Source organism: Carcharodon carcharias, chromosome 3 (genome assembly GCF_017639515.1).
Source record: "Carcharodon carcharias isolate sCarCar2 chromosome 3, sCarCar2.pri, whole genome shotgun sequence".
Taxonomy (NCBI): Eukaryota; Metazoa; Chordata; class Chondrichthyes; order Lamniformes; family Lamnidae; genus Carcharodon; species Carcharodon carcharias.
The window spans coordinates 188,693,544-188,714,422 of NC_054469.1; the positions used below are offsets into that span (position 1 = coordinate 188,693,544).

The 20,879-nt window shown below is 43.2% G+C and overlaps 1 protein-coding gene across 2 annotated transcripts in view; it reads right to left on the reverse strand.

The window, feature by feature from the left end:
* Window positions 1–6,495: 6,495 nt before the first annotated feature.
* The window catches only part of LOC121275690 (probable thiopurine S-methyltransferase), a 46,747-nt gene continuing 32,363 nt past the window's right edge, over window positions 6,496–20,879 (reverse strand). For both annotated transcript variants that reach the window (XM_041183250.1, XM_041183251.1), the window contains 2 exons: window positions 15,376–15,420; window positions 6,496–7,409 (listed from right to left, as the gene is read on the reverse strand). In XM_041183250.1, coding sequence (XP_041039184.1) covers window positions 7,285–7,409; window positions 15,376–15,420 — 170 coding nt within the window. In that variant the 3' untranslated portion in view covers window positions 6,496–7,284. The remainder of the gene's footprint in view (window positions 7,410–15,375; window positions 15,421–20,879) is intronic.

Below are 20,879 nucleotides of genomic sequence, written 5' to 3' on the forward strand. Positions count from 1 at the left end.
CACCTCTACCAATCAGAGTTCACTTGCCAACCAATCAGCACTTTTCTTCTTATATAGTATAAATTGTTTTTTTTCTCCTTATATTGGTATTCTTGCGAAGCGAGTTCAAGATGAAAAGCTTCGACATGTATCTTTTTTCAGCAGTAATAAAACATGTTATGAGAGAGGTGGACCTGAAACAAAGATTGGCAAAGAAAACAGTAAATATAATAATTGAACGGTTACAGCACAGAAAGATTTGGCCATCGTGTCTGTGCTGATTCTCTGAAGGAGCAATTCATCCTGCGTCACTCCCTCATCTTCTCCCGTAGTCCTGCATAGTCTTTCTTTTCAGATAAAAAAAAGCAAAACTAGTGAAAGTGAACTGACTATTTAAGTTAAGAGATAGGTCAATAGAGATGCAGTGGCAACATTTAAGGGAATATTTCAGAAAACACAGATTACATACAAGGGGAGGATCCACCATCTATGGTTAACTAAAGAAGTTAAAAATAGTATCAATCTTAAAGAAAAAGCATATAATTGTGCAAAAATAGGTGGCAGGTCAGAAGATTGGACAGAATATAAAAAACAGCAAAAAATGACTAAAAGATTATTGAGGAAAAATTAAGAGTACGAGAGAAAGCTAACTATAAATATAAAGACAGTAAAAGGTTCTATAGATATTTTAAAAATGGGTTAACAAAGTGAGCGTTGGTCCTATAGTAAGTGAGTCTGGGGAATTAATAATGGAAAATAAGGAGATGGCAGATGAATTGAACAGGTATTTTGCATCGGTTTTCATTATAGAGGATACAAGTATCATTCCAGAAATAGCTGTAAATCAGAAATTGGAATGGAGGGAGGAACTCCAGAAAATTACCATCACTAGGGAAGTGGTTCTTAACAAATTGATGGAACTGCAGGTTGACAAGTTCTAGGGTCCTGGTGGATTTCATCCTACAGTCTTAAAAGAAGTGGCTAGTGAGATAGTTGATGAGTTGGTTTTAATTTTCCAAAATTCCCTAGATTCAGGGAAGGTTCCATTAAATTCAAAAAGGAACACAGAAAGCAGGAAACTATAGGCCAGTTAGCTTAACATCTCTCATAGGGAAACTTTTAGAAGCTATTATTAAAGACTTTATAACAGGGCACTTAAGATAAATTCAAGGTAATCAGGCAAAGTCAACTTGGCTTTATGAAAGGGAAAGCACGGGAAGAATTTTACTGCCCCTCCCGCCAGCGGGATTTTCCATTCCTGCCAAAGTCAATGGACTTTTGAACAGCTTGTCACATTTTACAGCCCTGTCCCTACTGCAATGGAGCTATAAAGTTCCACCCCATGTTTAATCAATTTATTGGAGTTGTGCAAAGAAGTAACAAGTGCTGAGGATAAAGGGAACCGGCAGATGTACTGTACTTAGATTTTCAGAAGGCATTAATAAGGTGCCTCATCAAAGGTTATCATGGAAAATAAAAGCTCATGGTGTAGAAGCTAACATATTGGCATGGATAGAAGATTGGCTAGCTAACAGGAAACAGAGAGTAGGCATAAATCATTCACTTTCTGGTTGGCAGGATGTGACGAGCAGTGTGCCACAGGGATCAGTGCTGCGGCCTCAACTCTTTATAATTTATATAAAAGACCCTGATGTAGGGACTGATGGTATGGTTGCTAAACATGCTGATGACACAAAGATAGGTAAGAAAGTAAGTTGTGAAGAGGACATAAGGAGGCTACAGAAGGATATAAATAGGTTGGGTGAGTGGGCAAAGATAAGGCAAATGGAGTGTAATGTAGGAAAATGTGAGGTTGTCCATTTTGGCAGGAAGAATAAAATAGGGGCATGTTATCTAAATGGTAAGATATTGCAAAGCTCTGAGATGCAGAGGGATCTGTATGAATAGCAAAAGGTTAGTAAGCAGGTGCAGCAAATAATTAGCAAAGCTAATAGAATGATATCGTTCATTGCAAGGGGAATTGAATACAAAAAGGAGGTTATGCTTCAGTTACACAGGACATCGGTGAGACCACATCTGGAGTACTGTGTACAGTATTGGTCTCCTTATTTAAGGAAAGATGCAAATGCACTAGAAGCAGTTCAGGGAAGGTTTATTAGATTAACACTTGGAATGGGTGGGTTGTCTTATGAGGAAAGGCTAGACAGACTAGGCCTTTATCCGCTGGAGTTTAGAAGAATAAGAGGCAACTTGATTGAAACATATAAGATCCTGAGGGGTCTTGACAAGGTGGATGTGGGGAGGATGTTTCCTTTTGTGGGAGAATCTAGAACTGGGGAGTCACTGTTTCAAAATAAGGGGTCACTAATCCAGGACAGAGATGAGGAAATCTTTTTCCCTCAGAGGGCTGTGAGACTTTGGAATTCCTTTCTTCAAAAGGGGATTGAGGCAGAGTCCTTGAACATCTTTAAGGAAGAGGTAGACAGATTCTTGATAAGCAAGGGAGTGAAAGGTTATTGGGGGTAGGCAGGAATATGAGGTTAAAATCATATCAGCCATGATCTTATTGAATGGCAGAGCAGGCTGGAGGGGCCTACTCCTGCTCCTAATTCATATGTTCATATAAAAATCCAATTTCCTTTTGAATGCCACAACTGAATCTGCCTTCACCACACTCTCAAGCAGTGCGTTCTGGATCCTAACCACTCGCTGGGTGAAAACGTTTTCCTTCATGTTTTATGTTTTATTCTCCATTGAGACATGAGGAATGACAGGGCTTCAAGGTGGAGGTAATTCAGGTACAAACCCAGCTTATTCCAGCAAGGATAGGGCATCTAAAATTAGACTCCCTTGGTGACAATGGAAATAAAGGTTAAAATAATACAAAAAAGCAAATTTATTTCAAATGTCAGGTGCAGAGTGCAGAACATGGTAGAAATCCAGGCAGAATGCGGTGGCAGGGGGTGGGGGGTGGTGTGGGGGGGGGGTGGGTGGGGGGGGGGGGGGGGGGGGGGGTTGGTGGGGGGATGTTGTGGGCGGGGAAATGGTAAAGGGATATAAATAAGGCAAAGAGAATATGATAAAAAGTTTAATGGGTGACATAAAAGGGAACCCAAAAATCTTTTCTTAACATAAAAAGGATATCCAAAAGAATACTTTGCATTTGTCTTCCCAAAAGAAGAGGATGAAATTAATGTTGCAGTAAAGAAGGTGGGGAGTAGAGATATTGGGAAGATTAAAAATAGAAAGGAAGTGCAGGTTGGTATCACTCAAAAGTTAACAAGACCATCCAGATGGGATGCATCTTAGGTTGCTGAGGGAAACTAGGGTGGAGATAGCAGACAGTCTGACCAGAGGACTGGAAGATTGGCAGATGAAATTTAATGCAGAGAAGTGCAAAGTGATTCAGTTTGGTAGAAAGAACGCAGAGAGGCAATATAAAATAAATGATACAATTCTAAAGTGGCTACAGGAACAGTGGTATCTGGGTGTATATATGCATAAATCATTGAAGGAGGCAGGGCAGGTTGAGAGAATGACTAATAAAGCAGGTGGCATCCTGGGCTTTATAAATAGGTACAAAAAGTACAAAAGCAAGGAAGTTATGTTAAACCTGTATAAAGCACTGTGTTGGCCTCAACTGGAGTATTGTGTCCTGTTCTGGGCACCATACCTTTGAAAGGAAGTGAAGGCATTAGAGAGAGTGCAGCAAAGATTCATTCTAGGGATGAGGAAATTCAGCTATGTAGATAGTTTGGAATGGCTGGGACTGTTCTTCTTGGCGAGGAGAAGATTGAAAGGAGACTTGATAGAGGTATTCAAAATAATGAAGGGTCTGGAGTGATCAATGTTCCCGATAAGGTCACCAACTGTCACTTCAACAACTTGCCCTTCTTCGTTCCCAAAAATAGGTCTAGAATTGCATCTCCTCTCGTTGGGTTTGTCACTAATTGGTTGAAAAGTTTTTCCTGGACACACTGCACGAATTTTTCTCCTCCATGCCCCTTATATTGTTTGAATCCCAGCTGTTATTAGGATAGTTGAAGTCTCCTACTATTATTGCCCTCTTGTTTTTACAAGCAGAAATTTGCCTACATATTTGTTCTTCTATCTCCTTTCACTATATGGGGATCTGTAGTACACTCCCAGTAGTGTGACTGCCCCTTTTTTATTTCTAAGCTCAATCCATAAAGCCTTGTTTGTTGACCCATTTAGTATATCATCCTTTCTAACAATTGGAATTGATTCTTTAACCATTAGTGCTACCCCCTCCTTTTTTAACTCCTACTCTATTGTGTCTGAAGACTCTATAACCAAGGATATTAAGCTGCCAGTTTTGTCCCTCCTTTAGCCAGGTCTCCATTATAGCAATGACATCCTGCTGCCATGTGTGTACCTGTGCCCTGGGGACATGAGGAAAAACTTTTTTACGCAGAGGATAGTGGCTGTCTGGAATTTGCTGCCCAAGTTGGTGGCAGAGGCAGAAACTCTAAACTCTTTTAAAAAATACCTGGATCTGCACCTTAAGTGCTGTAAGCTGCAGTGCTATGGGCCGGGTGCAGGAAGGTGGGATTAGAGAGGGCACCTGGGTGACCTCGGGCTGGCATGGACAAGATGGGCCGAATGGCCTCCTGTGCTGTAGCATTTCTATGGTTCTATGGAGTAAATGAGGAGCAAGTGTTCCTTTGGTGGAAGAATCAAGAACCATATTTAAGGTAACTGGCAAAAGAAGCAATGGCAACAGGAGGAAAAGCTTTTTCATACAGCACATGGTTAGGATCTGAAATGCATTGCCTGAGAGTGCGGTGGAGGCAGATTCAATTGAGGCATTCAAGAGAGTATTGGACTATTATCTGAAAAGGAAGGCTGTGCAGGACTACAGGAGAAGGCAGGGGAGTGGCTCTAGGTGAATTGATCCTTTAGAGGGCCACCATAGACATGATGGACCTAATGGCCTTCTGTGCTGTTACCATTCTATGATTCTATCAGATGTCCCAAAACATTTTACAACTAGTGATGTACTTTTGAAGTGTAGTCAAGAGGGTGAGAGCTGGTGCTTAACGGAGGTGAAGGGATAAGGGAGGGGGAGGTCTTGCTTGCTGGCTGGAGAGCTAGCGAGAGCCTCTTCAGGGAAAGCCCACCCAATCTGCCACTTAACTGGACAGCGGCAGGCCTTCCCTGGGATTAAGGGCATGGGGGATGAATGTCCCACCCACCAAGATCTGCCAACCAATTAGAGGCCAGCAGGTCTATTGACTGGCAGCGCCACCAGGAATGGGTGTCTGCTGGTACAACTTCCACCTAAGGCCTAGTATTGTCACTGGATCCCAGGTCACAGGTGTGTGATAGTGGGAGGAGGGTTGTGGGGTGAGGAGGGGAGTGGGGTTGACAGCAAGGATAGGGGTGGGGCTCTCAATGGGCCACCCCTCCCTGAAGCTGGGTCCCTCAATCAGGCACTATGTGAATGAGGAAACCCCCGCAACCCTGGTTTGCTCCCCTCATGGTGAGTCTCCACCCGCCGCTGAGTTAATACCAGCAGCAGCAGGATGAGGACCTTAAGTGGGCCTTCCCGCCATAGACTTAATTGGGATGGTGACGGGGTCCCTGCCTGTCACCCTTCTGCCTAATACCATACTCCACCAAATTGCTTACGGGGAAGGTAATCAAATTCCCTCTGTATAGAGAAAGAGACTTCAGTGGGATAGTTAAATTCATTGAACGGTGCAAAATAGCAACTCATCTGAAATGTCCTGAAAGAAAGAGATAAAGGAGTTAACATTTAAAAACTTTATGCGACACATCAGTTTTATATTTTAATTTGGAGATGTTTCTGTTTGAACAAATATTTTTGAAAAAAAAAGAATGTTCTGGAATTGTTTAGAATTCCTGAGAGTAAATTCATGTGAACACAATAAAGTATTTATATCAATTCTGAAGATTGTGAGGGATGCGTTAAGGTTTACAAATTCCATTTTATCCACTGACCACAGTCTACTTTGTACCAAAGATCCAAACCAAATGGTTGGCACCAAAAACAGTTCCATGTCAAATGTATCAAAGCCAAACAATTTAGTTTCAATGTTAAAAAAACTTCCCAATGCTAAATATGGTATGACAATGGGGACAGTCTCTGGCACACGAGTCAACATTGGCACAGAGAGACCATGTTTTGCAATCATCTGGTAAACCAAGAGAAAATTTCTAACTCCCAAGATTAGAATCCAGAAAGTGCAGTCCATTGAGATTCCTGCCAAGGAAAATGTCTGTGTTGTGCATTCTCTAGAAACTCACACTGTTGATCTTTGCCACATGCCATTGTGAAATTTCATACAGCTTCTAAAACCGTCTCCCTGTCATGGATACAGAGCTCTCAATAGCCCATGGCTCACATATCATTCTTCTATTGCTGTTACTGAAACTAATTTATGAAAACATAATGAAACAGTACTTATGACAGATTTATTGCACTTCAAAATTCTTAAGTGTAAAAGGCATGATTATGTTCTACTTTAAATTTAGAGTTTTGCACAAAGTAAATGTAACAGACACATAATATTTCTGTGTTGTTGATTTATTTTTATACATATACAATTTAGATATTGAATGAAAAATGAAAATTTGGACAATTGGTGGGTGTCTATTACAAAGCTACTGTTTTGAAGCAGTTACAAACAATATGAGGCTGAATTATTTTAATGTGGTCATTAACACACTGACCAAGCATTATTTCCTGTGCTTTCCTTGACAAACAAGGCATTTTTTCTAAACGTCTTCTGTGTAATTATAAATGATTGTGATACTGGGAAACGCACAGTGATGCACTTCTGAATGTGGCAGAGTGTTTATTATAAGAAATAAAACAAAGAACTTCAGACATATGTCTTCGTGTGACAGAGATGGGCAGATCATCAAGAAGTCTTTCCTTGTGATACTAGAAAATGGTATAAGCTCCATGATATGGAAATTATAGTCAAGCACAACTGAATCATGAAGTCACGTGAAGATTGATCTAGCACTGGTCAATGGATCAACCTCAGTGAAACATGGCCCTGAGTCACCAATGGAAATTTAAGACAATTTGATTCCTTAAATGTCTGTATGTCAATGATACACCACACAAAAATTGGGATTCCATCACTACAAGGAAAGGAAATAAAGTGCATTAATTCACTTGATATAAAATCGCATGGTTAAATAGCTTGCCATTGCTTCGTGTCACAGCAAATGAATGACCTCGGTGAGGGCACCCATTGAACTGCGCCCCAGCCATCTTGAAAATTGGGAAAATTAGAATAAAGCGATGATTTTAAAAAATGAATAGAGCCTGTGTTATTAAATGAGTATTCAGGAAGAATCCGTCTTCAGTGTAATGAGATGAACTTCCTCAATGAAGGATTCCAGACCCCACAGTTTTTGTTTACCAGTCAGTGTGCCAGATGAGTCCAGCAACTGAATGTTGCAGGCATGACCTGGAAAAAAAGGATACCAGTGATTACAAACAATAATACTTTTGGGTGTTCTTAACATATGTTTATGAAGATTCCTATTAGATAGTATATATGAACAGAACTGTAACTGAAGCCACACATCAATGTTTACAAATGTCACAACAACTTCCTTTGTAAAATCCTATTTAGGATATTCTCATTATTGCTTTACATTTTCAATAAGCATTAGGTGGTCAAAAGAAGCATGATGTGGATCTGTCAGGAGAGCAGCAGAGAGGCACATTGCTTTACTGGAAGAGGGACTTGGAAATACCTGAGATGTGACACTGGGGGTTTTTGAGTATCAATGGCATACCAGGTGCACAGACAGATGTGGGGGCCAAGGTTCCCCTGGTGTCTCAAAGGTAAAATTATAGTGCCTGAGTCACACAGAAGAGCATGTCTTCAGTTTGATTTACCGCCACCCCTCCTCTCCCCTCACCAAAACCTCTGGTCTGAGCTGAGTTAGCTGATCTCAGCTGGGACTCTACTCGTAGTGTTATGATTGGCTCCAGTGCCTTTGAATTTGAGAAGGGTAGAGTTGGCCATGGTTGCTAGTCCTGATTCTTACTGTTGTAATAGTAATAGATGGGGACAGGATTGGGCTAAAGATTTTCTATTTAGTTGGATAGTTTGCTCTGAAGATGAGTGACATGGACTTGAAATGTTAACTCTGTTTCTTTCTCCACAGATGCTGCCAGACCTGCTGACACTGTTTTCCCAGCATTTTCTGTTTTTATTGCTGACACACATTGTCGAGCAAACATATGAATACTGATATGAGGTGTTGGAGGGTGACCAGTGCCTGTCGTACTGTAACCTAGTGAAAGAGTCAACAATTTGCAAGGCTATGGGAAAAGACTAGGGAGTGGGACTAATTGGATAGCTCTTTCAAAGAGACAGCACAGCATGGAGGGCAGAAAGGCCTCTTACACTGCATGGTTCTGGGAGAGGAGCAATTGGTGGGTGCAGGGGAATGGGAGGAAGTAAAGAATTGGTGAGAAAATAGCATGGGGCACCCAGAAAGGTCAACAGAGAGCAGAGTAGGAGAATCAGAACCTTAAGTGAACTAGGAAAAAAATAATTATTGTAGATTTGGCATTTACCTTTTCCAAAAATGTAGCCTCTGATTACTGGGTGTGTTTATTTTGGTCAGCTTGGTACCTGGCACACTTTGACAGTCCATTACCATTCTTGGGAGTCTTTAAACCAAGCTGCTTAAAAATCCACAGTTTCTGCTTGCCTGATTATGAAATGCATTCTCTCTCCCCACAGAGACACACCCATTTAACCAAGTCTAGACAGTGGAGATATAGGTTATTTACAACTAAGGCTTAAAGATCTCTGAATCCATGCTGCAGTACTGTTGGAATGTAACGAGTTAAAACAATGAAACTTATCTGCATCAAGATTCTTGCTACTTGTCTAGGCCATCCTAGCTGTTAGGACACTGCCATACTGGGTGATAGAAACTAGGAGCAGGAGTAGGCCATTTGGCCCTTCAAGCCTGCTCTATCATTCATTATGACCATGGCTGATCATCCAACTCAACAGTCTGGTCCCGCTTTCTCCCCATACCCTTTGATCCCTTTCACCCCAAGAGCTATATCTAACTCCTTCTTGAAAACATACAATGTTTTGGCCTCTACTACTTTCTGTGGTAGTGAATTCCACAGGCTCACCACTCTCTGGTTGAATAAATTTCTCCTCATCTCAGTCCTAAATGGTCTATCCTGTATCCTCAGACTGTGACCCCTGGTTCTGGATTCCACCACCATCGGGAACATTCTTCCTGCATCTACCCTTTCTAGTCCTTTTAGAATTTTATAGGTTTCTACGAGATCCCCCCGATTCTTCTGAACTCCAGCAAATATAATCCTAACCGACATATGAAGATGATTTGGAAGAATCTAAACTGTCAGTGCCAGGAGAATTCCTTCAGGTCCTATTAAAGAGCTAGGTTGGCTAGTCAATTATCAATACTGTAATGCCCTGGAGCAGAGATTTTCATCTGGGGATCCACAAGAAGATTTCAAGGAATCTGTCAAAAAAAAGGCTTACATGAAGCAAAGTTGGTGCTCAATATCAATGATCAGACCCAGAATGGTGCTGTCACCAAGTGGCATCCCCATGAACTGCAGGTACTGTCTCAAGATCTCACATTTGAAATAAAAACTAAAAACTGCGGATGCTGGAAATCCAAAACAAAAACAGAATTACCTGGAAAAACTCAGCAGGTCTGGCAGCATCGGCAGAGAAGAAAAGAGTTGACGTTTCAAGTCCTCATGAACCTTCAACAGAACTGAGTGAATCTAAGGAGAGGGGTGAAATATAAGCTGGTTTAAGGGGGGGTGGGGGGGTTGGGTGAGGGGAGAGAAGTGGGTGGGGGGTGTGGTTGTAAGGACAAGCCAAGCAAGCAGTGATAGGAGCAGATAATCAAAAGATGTCACAGACAAAAGAACACAGAGGCATTGAAGGTGGTGATATTATCTAAACGAATGTGCGAATTAAGAATGGATGGTAGGGTACTCAAGGTACAGCTCTAGTGGGGGTGGGGTGGAAAGGCTAGCAGGGCATAAAAGATTTAAAAATAATGGAAATAGGTAGGAAAAGAAAAATCTATATAAATTATTGGAAAAAACAAAAGGAAGGGGGAAGAAACAGAAAGGGGGTGGGGATGGAGGAGGGAATTCAAGATCTAAAATTGTTGAATTCAATATTCAGTTCGGAAGGCTGTAAAGTGCCTCGTCGGAAGATGAGGTGCTGTTCCTCCCGTTTGCGTTGGGCTTCACTGGAACAATGCAGCAAGCCAAGGACAGACATGTGGGCAAGAGAGCAGGATGGAGTGTTAAAATGGCAAGTGACAGGGAGGTCTGGGTGATGCTTGCGGACAGACCGAAGATGTTCTGCAAAGCGGTTGCCCAGTTTACGTTTGGTCTCTCCAATGTAGAGGAGACCGCATTGGGAGCAACGAATGCAGTAGACTAAGTTGGGGGAAATGCAAGTGAAAGACTGCTTCACTTGAAAGGAGTGTTTGGGCCCTTGGATGGTGAGGAGAGAGGAAGTGAAGGGGCAGGTGTTGCATCTTTTGTGTGGGCATGGGGAGGTGCCATAGGTGGGGGTTGAGGAGTAGGGGCTGATGGAGGAGTGGACCAGGGTGTCCCGGAGGGAACGATCCCTACGGAATGCCGCTGGGGGGGTGAAGGGAAGATGTGTTTGGTGGTGGCATCATGCTGGAGTTGGCGGAAATGGCGGAGGATGATCCTTTGAATGTGGAGGCTGGTAGGGTGATAAGTGAGGACAAGGGGGACCCTATGATGTTTCTGGGAGGGAGGAGAAGGCGTGAGGGTGGATGCACGGGAGTTGGGCCGGACAATGTTGAGGGCCCTGTCAACGACCGTGGGTGGAAAACCTCGGTTAAGGAAGAAGGAGGACATGTCAGAGGAACTGTTTTTGAAGGTAGCATCATCAGAACAGATGCGACGGAGACGAAGGAACTGAGAGAATGGGATGGAGTCCTAACAGGAAGCGGGGTGTGAGGAGCTGTAGTCGAGGTAGTTTCAGTCTCTGGTTTATTCACTAAGTCACTGTTCCTCGCCCCAAACTACACAGGTAGAGAACCGATGCACGAACATTTTGCCCATGATTGCCACTGCTGAACAAGGAGAAGTAGATTGAACTACCACTCAGGTTCAACCATCTAGAATGTGTTTCTCGTTGTCACAGATAGTTTTTGCCTTTGCTGCAAAATGTCAACAACAGAGCATCAGGATTTACAGTCACCAAGTAATGAAAATCTTTCTCACACATCTGTTCAAACTCTCGAATAAAGGAAAGCAGAACAAGAGCGACCAACCCCAGTGCTTGTTTCTACACATGGCTCTGTCCAATACCACACTGACCCTAGGTGCAGGTCATGTGTTCTCTTACATCACTGTGTGGGCGATACTGTTCACAGTCCCATGTTAATCCTTTCTGTGCCAACCCCTTATATTACACCTCTCCCCAAGTTTTTATCCAACGTATTTACAAGTTATTCCAGGTTACCTCATGTATTACATCATTACAACTACCCCATCTCCCCCCCAGGTCATAAGTTCAGGTGGTCTGGAGGCTTTATAACCCCTCGATATCTTGCTCTCACTGCTGTCGGAGGAGTGGTAGGCTCTGCTGCTGCAGGTAATCTTTGTTGAATCAAATGTTATTCTGGTATTTGGATGTCTTCCTCAATTTTCCCGGTACAATGGGATGGACCCTTCGAGGGAGGAGGAGGAAGCTTCTCCTGTTTCTCCTGACTGTCTCCTTGGGGGTACCAACCAGGCATGGCCGGGGTTGGTCATCATATTTCTAGATGATAGTGTCTCTCTTTTTCTCAACGTCTTTAATCCAGACATTGTTGTCCATTTGTAGTTGTGGCAGGTGTCTGGTGCGGTACCCCGATGTAGGCAGAAGCCTGCTTCTGCCTGTGGGACTGCTCTCTGTCTTGGTAATCCTCGGCTACCAACCCTGGTATAGTTTCTTTGGCAGGATTGGGACTTGCGTGCATGGTTTTCGAGCGATCAGAAGTTCTGATAGGGCTAAACTGCATTGTAACGCAGTGGACCTGTAGGTTTACAATGCTGTTTGGAAGTCTTTGTTCATTTTTGGGAGGGCTTTTATAGTGCGGATCCCTCTTTTAGACCCCCCCCCGTTTGGTTGTGAGTATCTTGGGGAGCTGGTATGATGGTGGAACCCGGACATGATGGCAAATTGGGCGAAGTACGCGTTTGAAAATTGTGTGCCATTATCGGACACGAACTGGACAGTGGGGTTTACTTTGTACTACAGTTTTCTTTCTTCCCTTAATATGGATCTGTGCTGCAAACAGATTTCAAATTGTCTGACAATCTGGACGGCTCTCTCAAGGGTTAGATCTTCTTTAATTTGAAGCATATCTGAGGGTGTAATGTGCCACTCCTACAACTATTCTATCACTGATTAGCCCAGATTCCAGGTTACTATAATCACAACCTTCAGCAATTCTGTACAGCTCATTAATGACACATTCTCCAGGTTGATGGACACTTTTATTAAACTTAACCCTTTCAAAGATTTTGTTAATTCTGAGGTTAAAATAAACGCCAAATGATTTTGAAACTCCATAAATTTTGCAGATGATTCAGCATCTAGTTATATCATCAGCTATTGGGTCTACCTTACAAAGCAGTCTGTTAACGTGTTCATCTTTTTATCCAGACCTGAAGCAATCATATATCTAGGAATCTCTTTCTCCAGAGACCCCAATTTTCTGATTAAGCTGGGCCTTAGATAAGTCCAAATTGATCTGGCAGAGTGGGTTTCTGATCCATGATTAAACTTTTTAAATTTAAACCTCAGCTATGAGGTTTCTGAAAATCTAAGATGGTGCTACAACACACTTCTGCACAAAGGGTTTTCCCATGCTTGTCAGTTTTGGCAGGCTCCCACAGTAATGGCTTTCATGACCTCAGCGTATAAATTTTTTCAACAATGTCCGCCTAGATCGTCTTCCCTACTTTAGCGCAGTTCCCTTCCAAGCCACACACCAATCTGAATTGGAAATATATCACCATTCCTTCACATCACATGGACTACAGCAGTTCAAGATGGTGGCTCACCACCACCTTCTCCAGGGCAATTAGGGATGGACAATAAATGCTGGTCTAGCCAGTGACACCCACACCCCATGAATGAATAAAATAAAGGTATAGTAAAGGTCCAACCTAGGAGTGGTCTCCATGCTTGCTTCTACACACGGCTCTATCCAACAGTACACTGATCCCTAGGTGTGAGTCATGTGGTCTCTTACATAGCCACGTGGGCGGTTAACCTTTTATGTGCCAGACTGAAATTTACTGAAACATACTGAAATTTCAAGCCAGACAGTGCAGTGCCGAAGCAGAATTGTGGGACAGGCAATGGACAGATTATTGGTTCCAGTAAAGCATTGTCAAGAAAAAATACAGGGTCCAGATATGGATTCCAACTCTCTGCCTGACAGGCAGACTCTATTGACTTGACTGCACAGAGTTTAGGTGCACATTGACAGAAGCAAGGGCTACAGACACCCAAATGTGTTCAAGTGTCTGTCCCATGGGAGTTTACTCAAAGTAGCTGCAGAGCTGATTCCCAGTACAAAGCACTGAGATGGTGCCTGCTATTTTTTTTAGTTGTCAGGTAATGCCTACAGCAGCTGTCTTCCCAGGTCTTAAGAGTTTCCTTTTCACAATAAGATGGGGCAACTGCCTTCAGTGCAGTGCATGGGGTTACACAGGGCTGATGGCAGGATGTCAGTCATTTTGATGTTCTCGATATTCAAATCCAGTGCCAATTGTCAGGCTCACTTCTATATGGATCACATCGACCCATATCGGAGGGTGAGCAAATAGAAGTATTTAGGCAAAGAGACATGAGGCTAGGAGATGGACTCCCACCCCTGTTACTCAGCCATTGAAGTTGCAGTCTTTCTTCCCTGATTCACTTCATGGATTGGTCTCAAATTTCATACATAAGGGCTGACTGTATCTTAGGGTGGGAATCCTAGGGCGATGGCAGGGTGCAAGTGCCAAAGCAGTGGCAAACCATCTGGCTCCCGAGACCATGAGGTCGGGGAGGGTTCAAACCATAGGCATCACTTACATGTCCTAATTTTGACTCCAACTCAAAGCTGGTGCAAATGACGAGCAGCCCTAATCTCACTTCCTGCTCTTCCTGGGACACAAAAATCAGTAAAAATTAAGACACAGACTAACCCAAGCCTGAATCTTTGTGGCCACCAGCTTTTGCTGGTGGGCCTGGTGCTCTATTTCAGGTAGCTGGGCAGTGAAGCATAGGGCTGGAGCCTAATATTTACACATTAAGAAGCTTTTATTTAGAGACATACATTACAAACATGCACTTCCAAATCCTACAATCACAGTTTCAATCTGCTCCTACGTAGAGAAGAATCAGTGAATCCCCAGGTAATGCCCAACACCTGAATACAATTAAATACTTAATTAACACACAATTAATACCTGGGACCGTGCAGGCTGCACTCGGGTTGCATGCCGTGCGCATCCCAATGATGTAATCAGGGTTCAATGTGGTCAATTAAATTAGGCCCTCACCACTCTAGGGTCGCAACCTGAAAGCAGGTAAATAAAAACATTGGGCCGGGAGGATCCATCAGAAACATGATTGAAGGGGGTTAAAATCAGCCCCATACCCTGTTGTATGCCTTAGTAACCTAAACTACAGAAGAGAATAGTTTGTACACATTGTGCACACCATTAACTTGTACTTGGATTTGCTGTTATTACACATGGACAAATTAGGTCTGCAGGTGCTGGAATCATATGAATTCTGACGATCATTCTATTGCTGAAATCATCAATTTTTAATATGCATGATCGTGAAAAAGACCAGTTCCTCTGGCTCTGTATGATTTTAGCTGTCCATCAGCCAACTCAGCTGAATTCCAGTACCGACTCACTCAGTATTAAGCCCTGCTTTTTAATGTGCTACAAAATGGGGGAACAGGGTGTACTCTTTGTGATGCATTTGGAACTTTTCAATGTCAGCTAGATTATCAGCAGCAGCTGCAGATTCTTGAAGTTTAAACAGCCAGTCCATCTGGACCAGCTGTTGAGCGGCATGGGGAAAGATTGCCGCTTCCACTGGCTGCAGTTAGACCATCGGTCAGAGAGGGCAGCCAAAATTTGTAAAGTGAAATGGAGGATATCTATCTTGAAAAAATAAAAACTGTTGTACCCTAACACAACCTCAAGAAAAACTGGCGTAATGACAAACAACAGCAAGATCCTTCACATTGTTGAAACAGCACAGTGAGGCAGTGCAGTTTTAAATGAGAATTCTTTAAATTTCTTATGCTGAACACATATTAAAATTTATACAGGTCTTTTAAAAGGTGCAATGAAAACAAACTCACCAAACAAATTCCGAGTTTCAGATTCTGAGATCTTGGGTGGTAAACCTATGAATATAAAACACGTTACCAGTTCAAAATGTTTAACCAATTTTGAAACAAATAAAGGGTTATTGAGCAACACATTGATGAGTGATTCAGGTCAAACTGCAAAGGAGAAACAAAGATAAAGGAGGTCACAATGTCTCCCAGTCTCTCAAATCCCCTCTATTTTATTCCACAGGCTATTTTAATAAATGTATTTTCCTTCTATAAACTGAGTGCCCACTTTCTTAGTCAGATCATAAAAACCTTAAGAACGATAAGAAATAGGAGCAAGGGTTTCTACATCAATTGCACTTCCTGCCCTATTTCCATATTGTTGAGCCCTGAGTGTCCAAAATTCTATCATTCACAGTATCGAACATACTCAATGAGTGAGTATCCACAACTCTCTGGGGTAGAGAATCCCAAAGATTAACATTCCTCTAAGTGAAAAATTTCTCCTCATGTCAGTACTAAATGGTTCGCCCCCTTAACCTAATATTATGACACCTGTTCTGGACTCTCTAAGCAGGCTAAACAGCCTCTCAGCAACTACCATTTCAATGAGATCACCTCTAATTCTTCTCAACTCCAGAGACTATTGGTCCATTCTCTCCTCATAGAACAGCCCTCTTATCCCAGGAATCAAACTAAAAAGAGAAAAGCTGAAATCAAAGAAAAGACAACTTGCATTTATATAGTGCTTTTCATGACCGCCGGATATCTCAAAGTGGTTTACAGCCAATTAAGTACTTTTGAAGTGCAGTCACAGTTGTAATGTAGGGGATGAGTCAGCCAATTTGCACACAGCAAAGTCCCACATACAGCAATGTGATAATGATTAAGTGACCAGCGATCATTCATTGAACATTCATTGCTCCTCCTCTAAGGCAAGTTTATTCTTCTTTAGGTAAGGAGATCAAAACAGTACACAGTCTTCAATATTGACTCCAACCCTCATGAAGTATCATGGCATCAAACGTGGGCAAGGGAACCTCCCATCACCCTCTCTCAGCTGACAAATCTGTACTTCTCCATGTTGAACACCACTTGGAAGCAGCATTGAGGGTGGCAAGGGCACAGAATGTACTCTGAGTGATCAACTTCAGTGTCCATTGCCATGAGTGGCGATGTAGCACCACTACTAACCAAGCAGGCTCAGTCTTGATGGACATATCTGCCAGATAGGGCCTGCAGCATGGTGACGGAACGAACAAGAGGGAAAAACCTTCTAAATCTTGTCTTCACCAATCCACCTGTCGCAGATGCAACTGCACATGACAATATTGGTAGGAGTGACCACCGCACAGTCCTTGGGGAGACAAAGTCCCATCTTCCCACTAAGGATGCCATCCATCATGTGTGGCACTACCACCATGCTAAGTGAGATAGATTCAGAACAGACCTAGAAACTCAAAACTGGACACCATAAGGATCTGGACCATCAGAAGCAGCAGAATTGTATTCAACCACAATCTGTATTCTCGTGGTCTGGCATAACCTGCACTCTACCATTACAAGCCAGTCAAGGGATCAACTCTCATACAATGATGAGTGTAGGAGAGCATGCCAGGAACAGCACCAAGCATACTAAAAATGAGGTGTCACCCTGGTGAGGCACAGGACTACTTGCAGACCAAACTGTGGAAGTAGCATGCGATAGAGCCAAGCGATCCCACAATCAACAGATCAAATTAAAGATCTGCAGTCCTGCCACATCCAGCTATGAAAAGTGGTGGACAATTAAATAACTAACCGCAGGAGGATGCTCCATAAACATTACCATTCTCAATGACGGGGTAGCCCAGTACACCAGTGCAAAAGATAAGACTTAAGTGTTTGCAACCATCTTCAGCCAGAAGTACCAAGTGGATGATCCATCTCAGCCTCCTCCTGAGGCCCTCAGCATCATAGATGCCAGTCTTCAGCCAATTTGATTCATCCACGTGATATTAAGAAATGGTTGAAGGCACTGGATACAGCAAAAGCTATGGGCCCTGACAACATCCCAGCAGTAGCACTGAAGCTCAAAACTAACTGCACCCTAGACAAGCTGTTTCAGAACAGCTACAACACTGGCAATCTGGAAAATTGCCAGGGTATGTCCTGTCCACAAAAAGCAGAGCAAATCAAATCCAGTCAATTACCACTCCATCTGTCTACTCATAGTCATCAGTAAAATGATGGAAGGTGTTGTTGACAAGTGGCACTTACACCGCAATAATCTGCTGACTGATGTTCAGTTTGGGTTCTAGTCAGAGGTAGTGACATTCGCTGATGGTTGCACCATGTTCAGTACCATTTGCAACTCATCAGATACTGAAGCAGTCCATGTTCATATGCAGCAAGACCTAGGCAACATGCAGGCAAGGGCTGATAAGTGGCAAGTAACATTCGATCCACACTGTCGGGCAATAGCTGTCTCCAACAAGAGAGAATCTAACCATCTCCCTTCGAGACTCAACTGTATTACCATTGCTGAATCCCCCACTATCAACAAACTGGGGTTTACCATTGATCAGAAACTGAACTGGATTAGCCATATAAACACTGTGGCTACAAGAGCAGGTCAGAGGCTGGGAATTCTGAGGTATCTTCCCAAAGTCTGTCCACCATCTATAAGGTACAAGTCAGGAGAGTGATGGAACATTCTCCACTTGCCTGGCCGAGTGCAGCTCCAACAACACTCAAGAAGCTTGACACATCTAGGTCAAAGCAGCTTGCATGATCGGCACCCCATCCACCACCTTAAACTAAACTCCCTTCACTGCCGATTCACAGTGATAGCATTGTGAACAATATGCAAGATGCACTGCAGCAACTCCCTCAGCCTCCTTTCACAGCATCTTCCAAACCCGTGGTCTCTACAAGGGCAGCAGACACATGGGAACTCCACAAACAGCAAGTTCCCTCCAAGGTACACACCATCCTGACTTGGAACTATATTGTTGTTCCTTCACTGTTGTTGTTGGGAGTTCCAAGATCCTAATTTTGCTGGCCAAACAGGAAGTGAGAAAGATGGGGGGGTAACATCTTGAGATGGATGCCCTAATGCACACATGGCACCACCTTTCTTCCTGCCTTTTAACCAGTCTAGTTAAAAAAATGGTCTACTCGCTCCTGGCCCTCTGCCCACACCAACCATATTATGGCATGGACAGTGTAATATTTGGGTCAACTGGCTTGTTAACAGGCTAGCCACCCATCATATTTGTTAATTTCTGCGCAAACCAAATCCCAGATTGGCTTACTGGTTCCTTTTTTTGGATTCTGAAAATGAAAAGAAGATCTCAGCAGTAAGTGGCCCAGTAAAACTTTTGGGATTATTAAAGATTAAAAGTAAAAGCTTTATTAACAAGAATAAAAGGATTCAAACAAACTCTCAACTTATCTAAAAATGCATATGTTAGATATAACATATTTACTTGTACCTCAAACCTAACACCTCTATCCTTTTCATTTTTCAACCGCCCCAGACAACTTGTCTCCTGTTAATCTTTGCCCAGCTTAATTAAATCATACACACACACCACACACACACACAGACTTTTCCACAGAATAACACAATATTCCTCAAAAATATAAAAAAGGCATCCATTTCTCATATATCTTATGTGCCCCGCTGATAAAAACATGCCTGGCAGGGGGCTGTAAAATTCAGTCCCTTCTCTTTCATGTAGGCCTAATAATCTGCTACATTCAGTTCCTATTATTGACTTTCTTGCAGCCATGTCGCAGTGATGACTTCCATGTTACACCCTCCAAGTTGAATTTGGCCTGCAATTCAATTTGTCCCTTATGCTCCATGAGCTTGTAGAAAGAATGCCCGTTATTTGCTTCCCTAACCGGTCCTTCAGTTCTATTATTTTACTTCCATGTTTCCTATTTTTCTGTCCAGGTTTAACCATTTCACATTTTTTCATTCTTCCTTTACCTGTCTTGCCTAAAGCACAATTTCTGATTTGCCCTATTCTCTTTTCCTTCTTTTGAAATAGTATTAATACAATCCTTTGCACCCGAGCCCTCCACCCTCTCCATTTGCTAGTTTAAAGTCCTCATGACTACTTTATTTATCCTTTCCTCTAGGATTCTGGCCCTAACCTAGTTCAGGTGGAGACGTCCCAATGGTACAGTTCCTTCCTGTCCCAATACCGGTACCAGTGTTCCATTAAATAGATTCCCTCTTACCCACACCACTCCTTCAGCCACATGTTCACCTGTCTAATATTTTAATTATAGAATCCCCTACAACAATCTACCACGTTACGGGTGGAATCGTCCCAGATTTGCACTAAATGCTGTAGTGGGCAGGCAAAACGACGTTTTACCCACAATGACGGCTTTTCACGGCAAATCGTCCCAAACCCGCTGCATTAATTATGTATTCCCGGGATACACGCTATTTCAATGGCGGGCAGGCTCCAATTCGCCTGCCACACTGTCCCCTCGCTGCTTCAACATGCCAGGCACCACATTTAAAGTACAGTCGTGCTCAGTGCTTCCAGCCCAGGATGGCAGCAAAGAAGACATGGCCCCGAAAGGCAAGAAGACGGCAGCCCTTGAGCACTTTTTGGATGCCGTGGAGACCATCTGCAATGTCCTCTACCCCCACTTTGTCCACAGGAGGGGCAGTTACATAACCACTCTGGCTTGGTAGGTGATGGTAGTGGTGATCAGTGCCAAAGTTGCACAGAAGAGATTGGCCATCCAATGCAGAAAGAGGATGAATGATCTCATCTGTGCAGCCAGGGTACTGCAACCATCTCATCACTCTAAACTCTCACACTCAAACCCATCACACGTTCACTGGCATCTCACTCACTGCCAGCTCAAGGGACATCACCACCCATTCTCATACACATACCCTCACATGTCCATCTGGCCTCATCTCCTCTGGACACTGCCTCGTTAGCCCTCACCATCTGGAGGGCCACTTGCACAGTTTGACATGTACTCCACACATACCCTGGGCTACCCTCCTTCCCCAGTATAGCTCTCTTGCTGCAGCCTCTTCCCTTGTCTGAGGCCACCTCTTCCCCAAACAAGACCCTGCAGCCATTGAAAAGCCACCCACATATGGCTGATCTGGTAGGTAGAGACCTACCTGTGAGCCCCCTAAAAGTGATGTGGTGCTGTCTGTGAAGCCTGGCGCTGATGACTACGACTACTGACTGAAGCAAGGTAAGCAAACAAACCTTCCTGAGTGCATGCCCCATATACGTTGTTGTGAAAAATGATCCAGCAAGGGCGACGAATCTGGTGGGCTGGCCTTATAATGACATGCTGATGTATTACAATGAGGTTCCCGATGTCCAATGATGGGGAATGTGGCCCTCCATTGGCAGGCGGAGTGAATTACGCAAACTAGTTTCACAACATCGTGAAACCAATTTTTGGCCTTCTTGCTAATGTCACCAAACACACCCGACGCTGGCGGGCATGGAAAATTCCGGCCTAAGCTTCCACTGCTCTTCCTCCTTTTG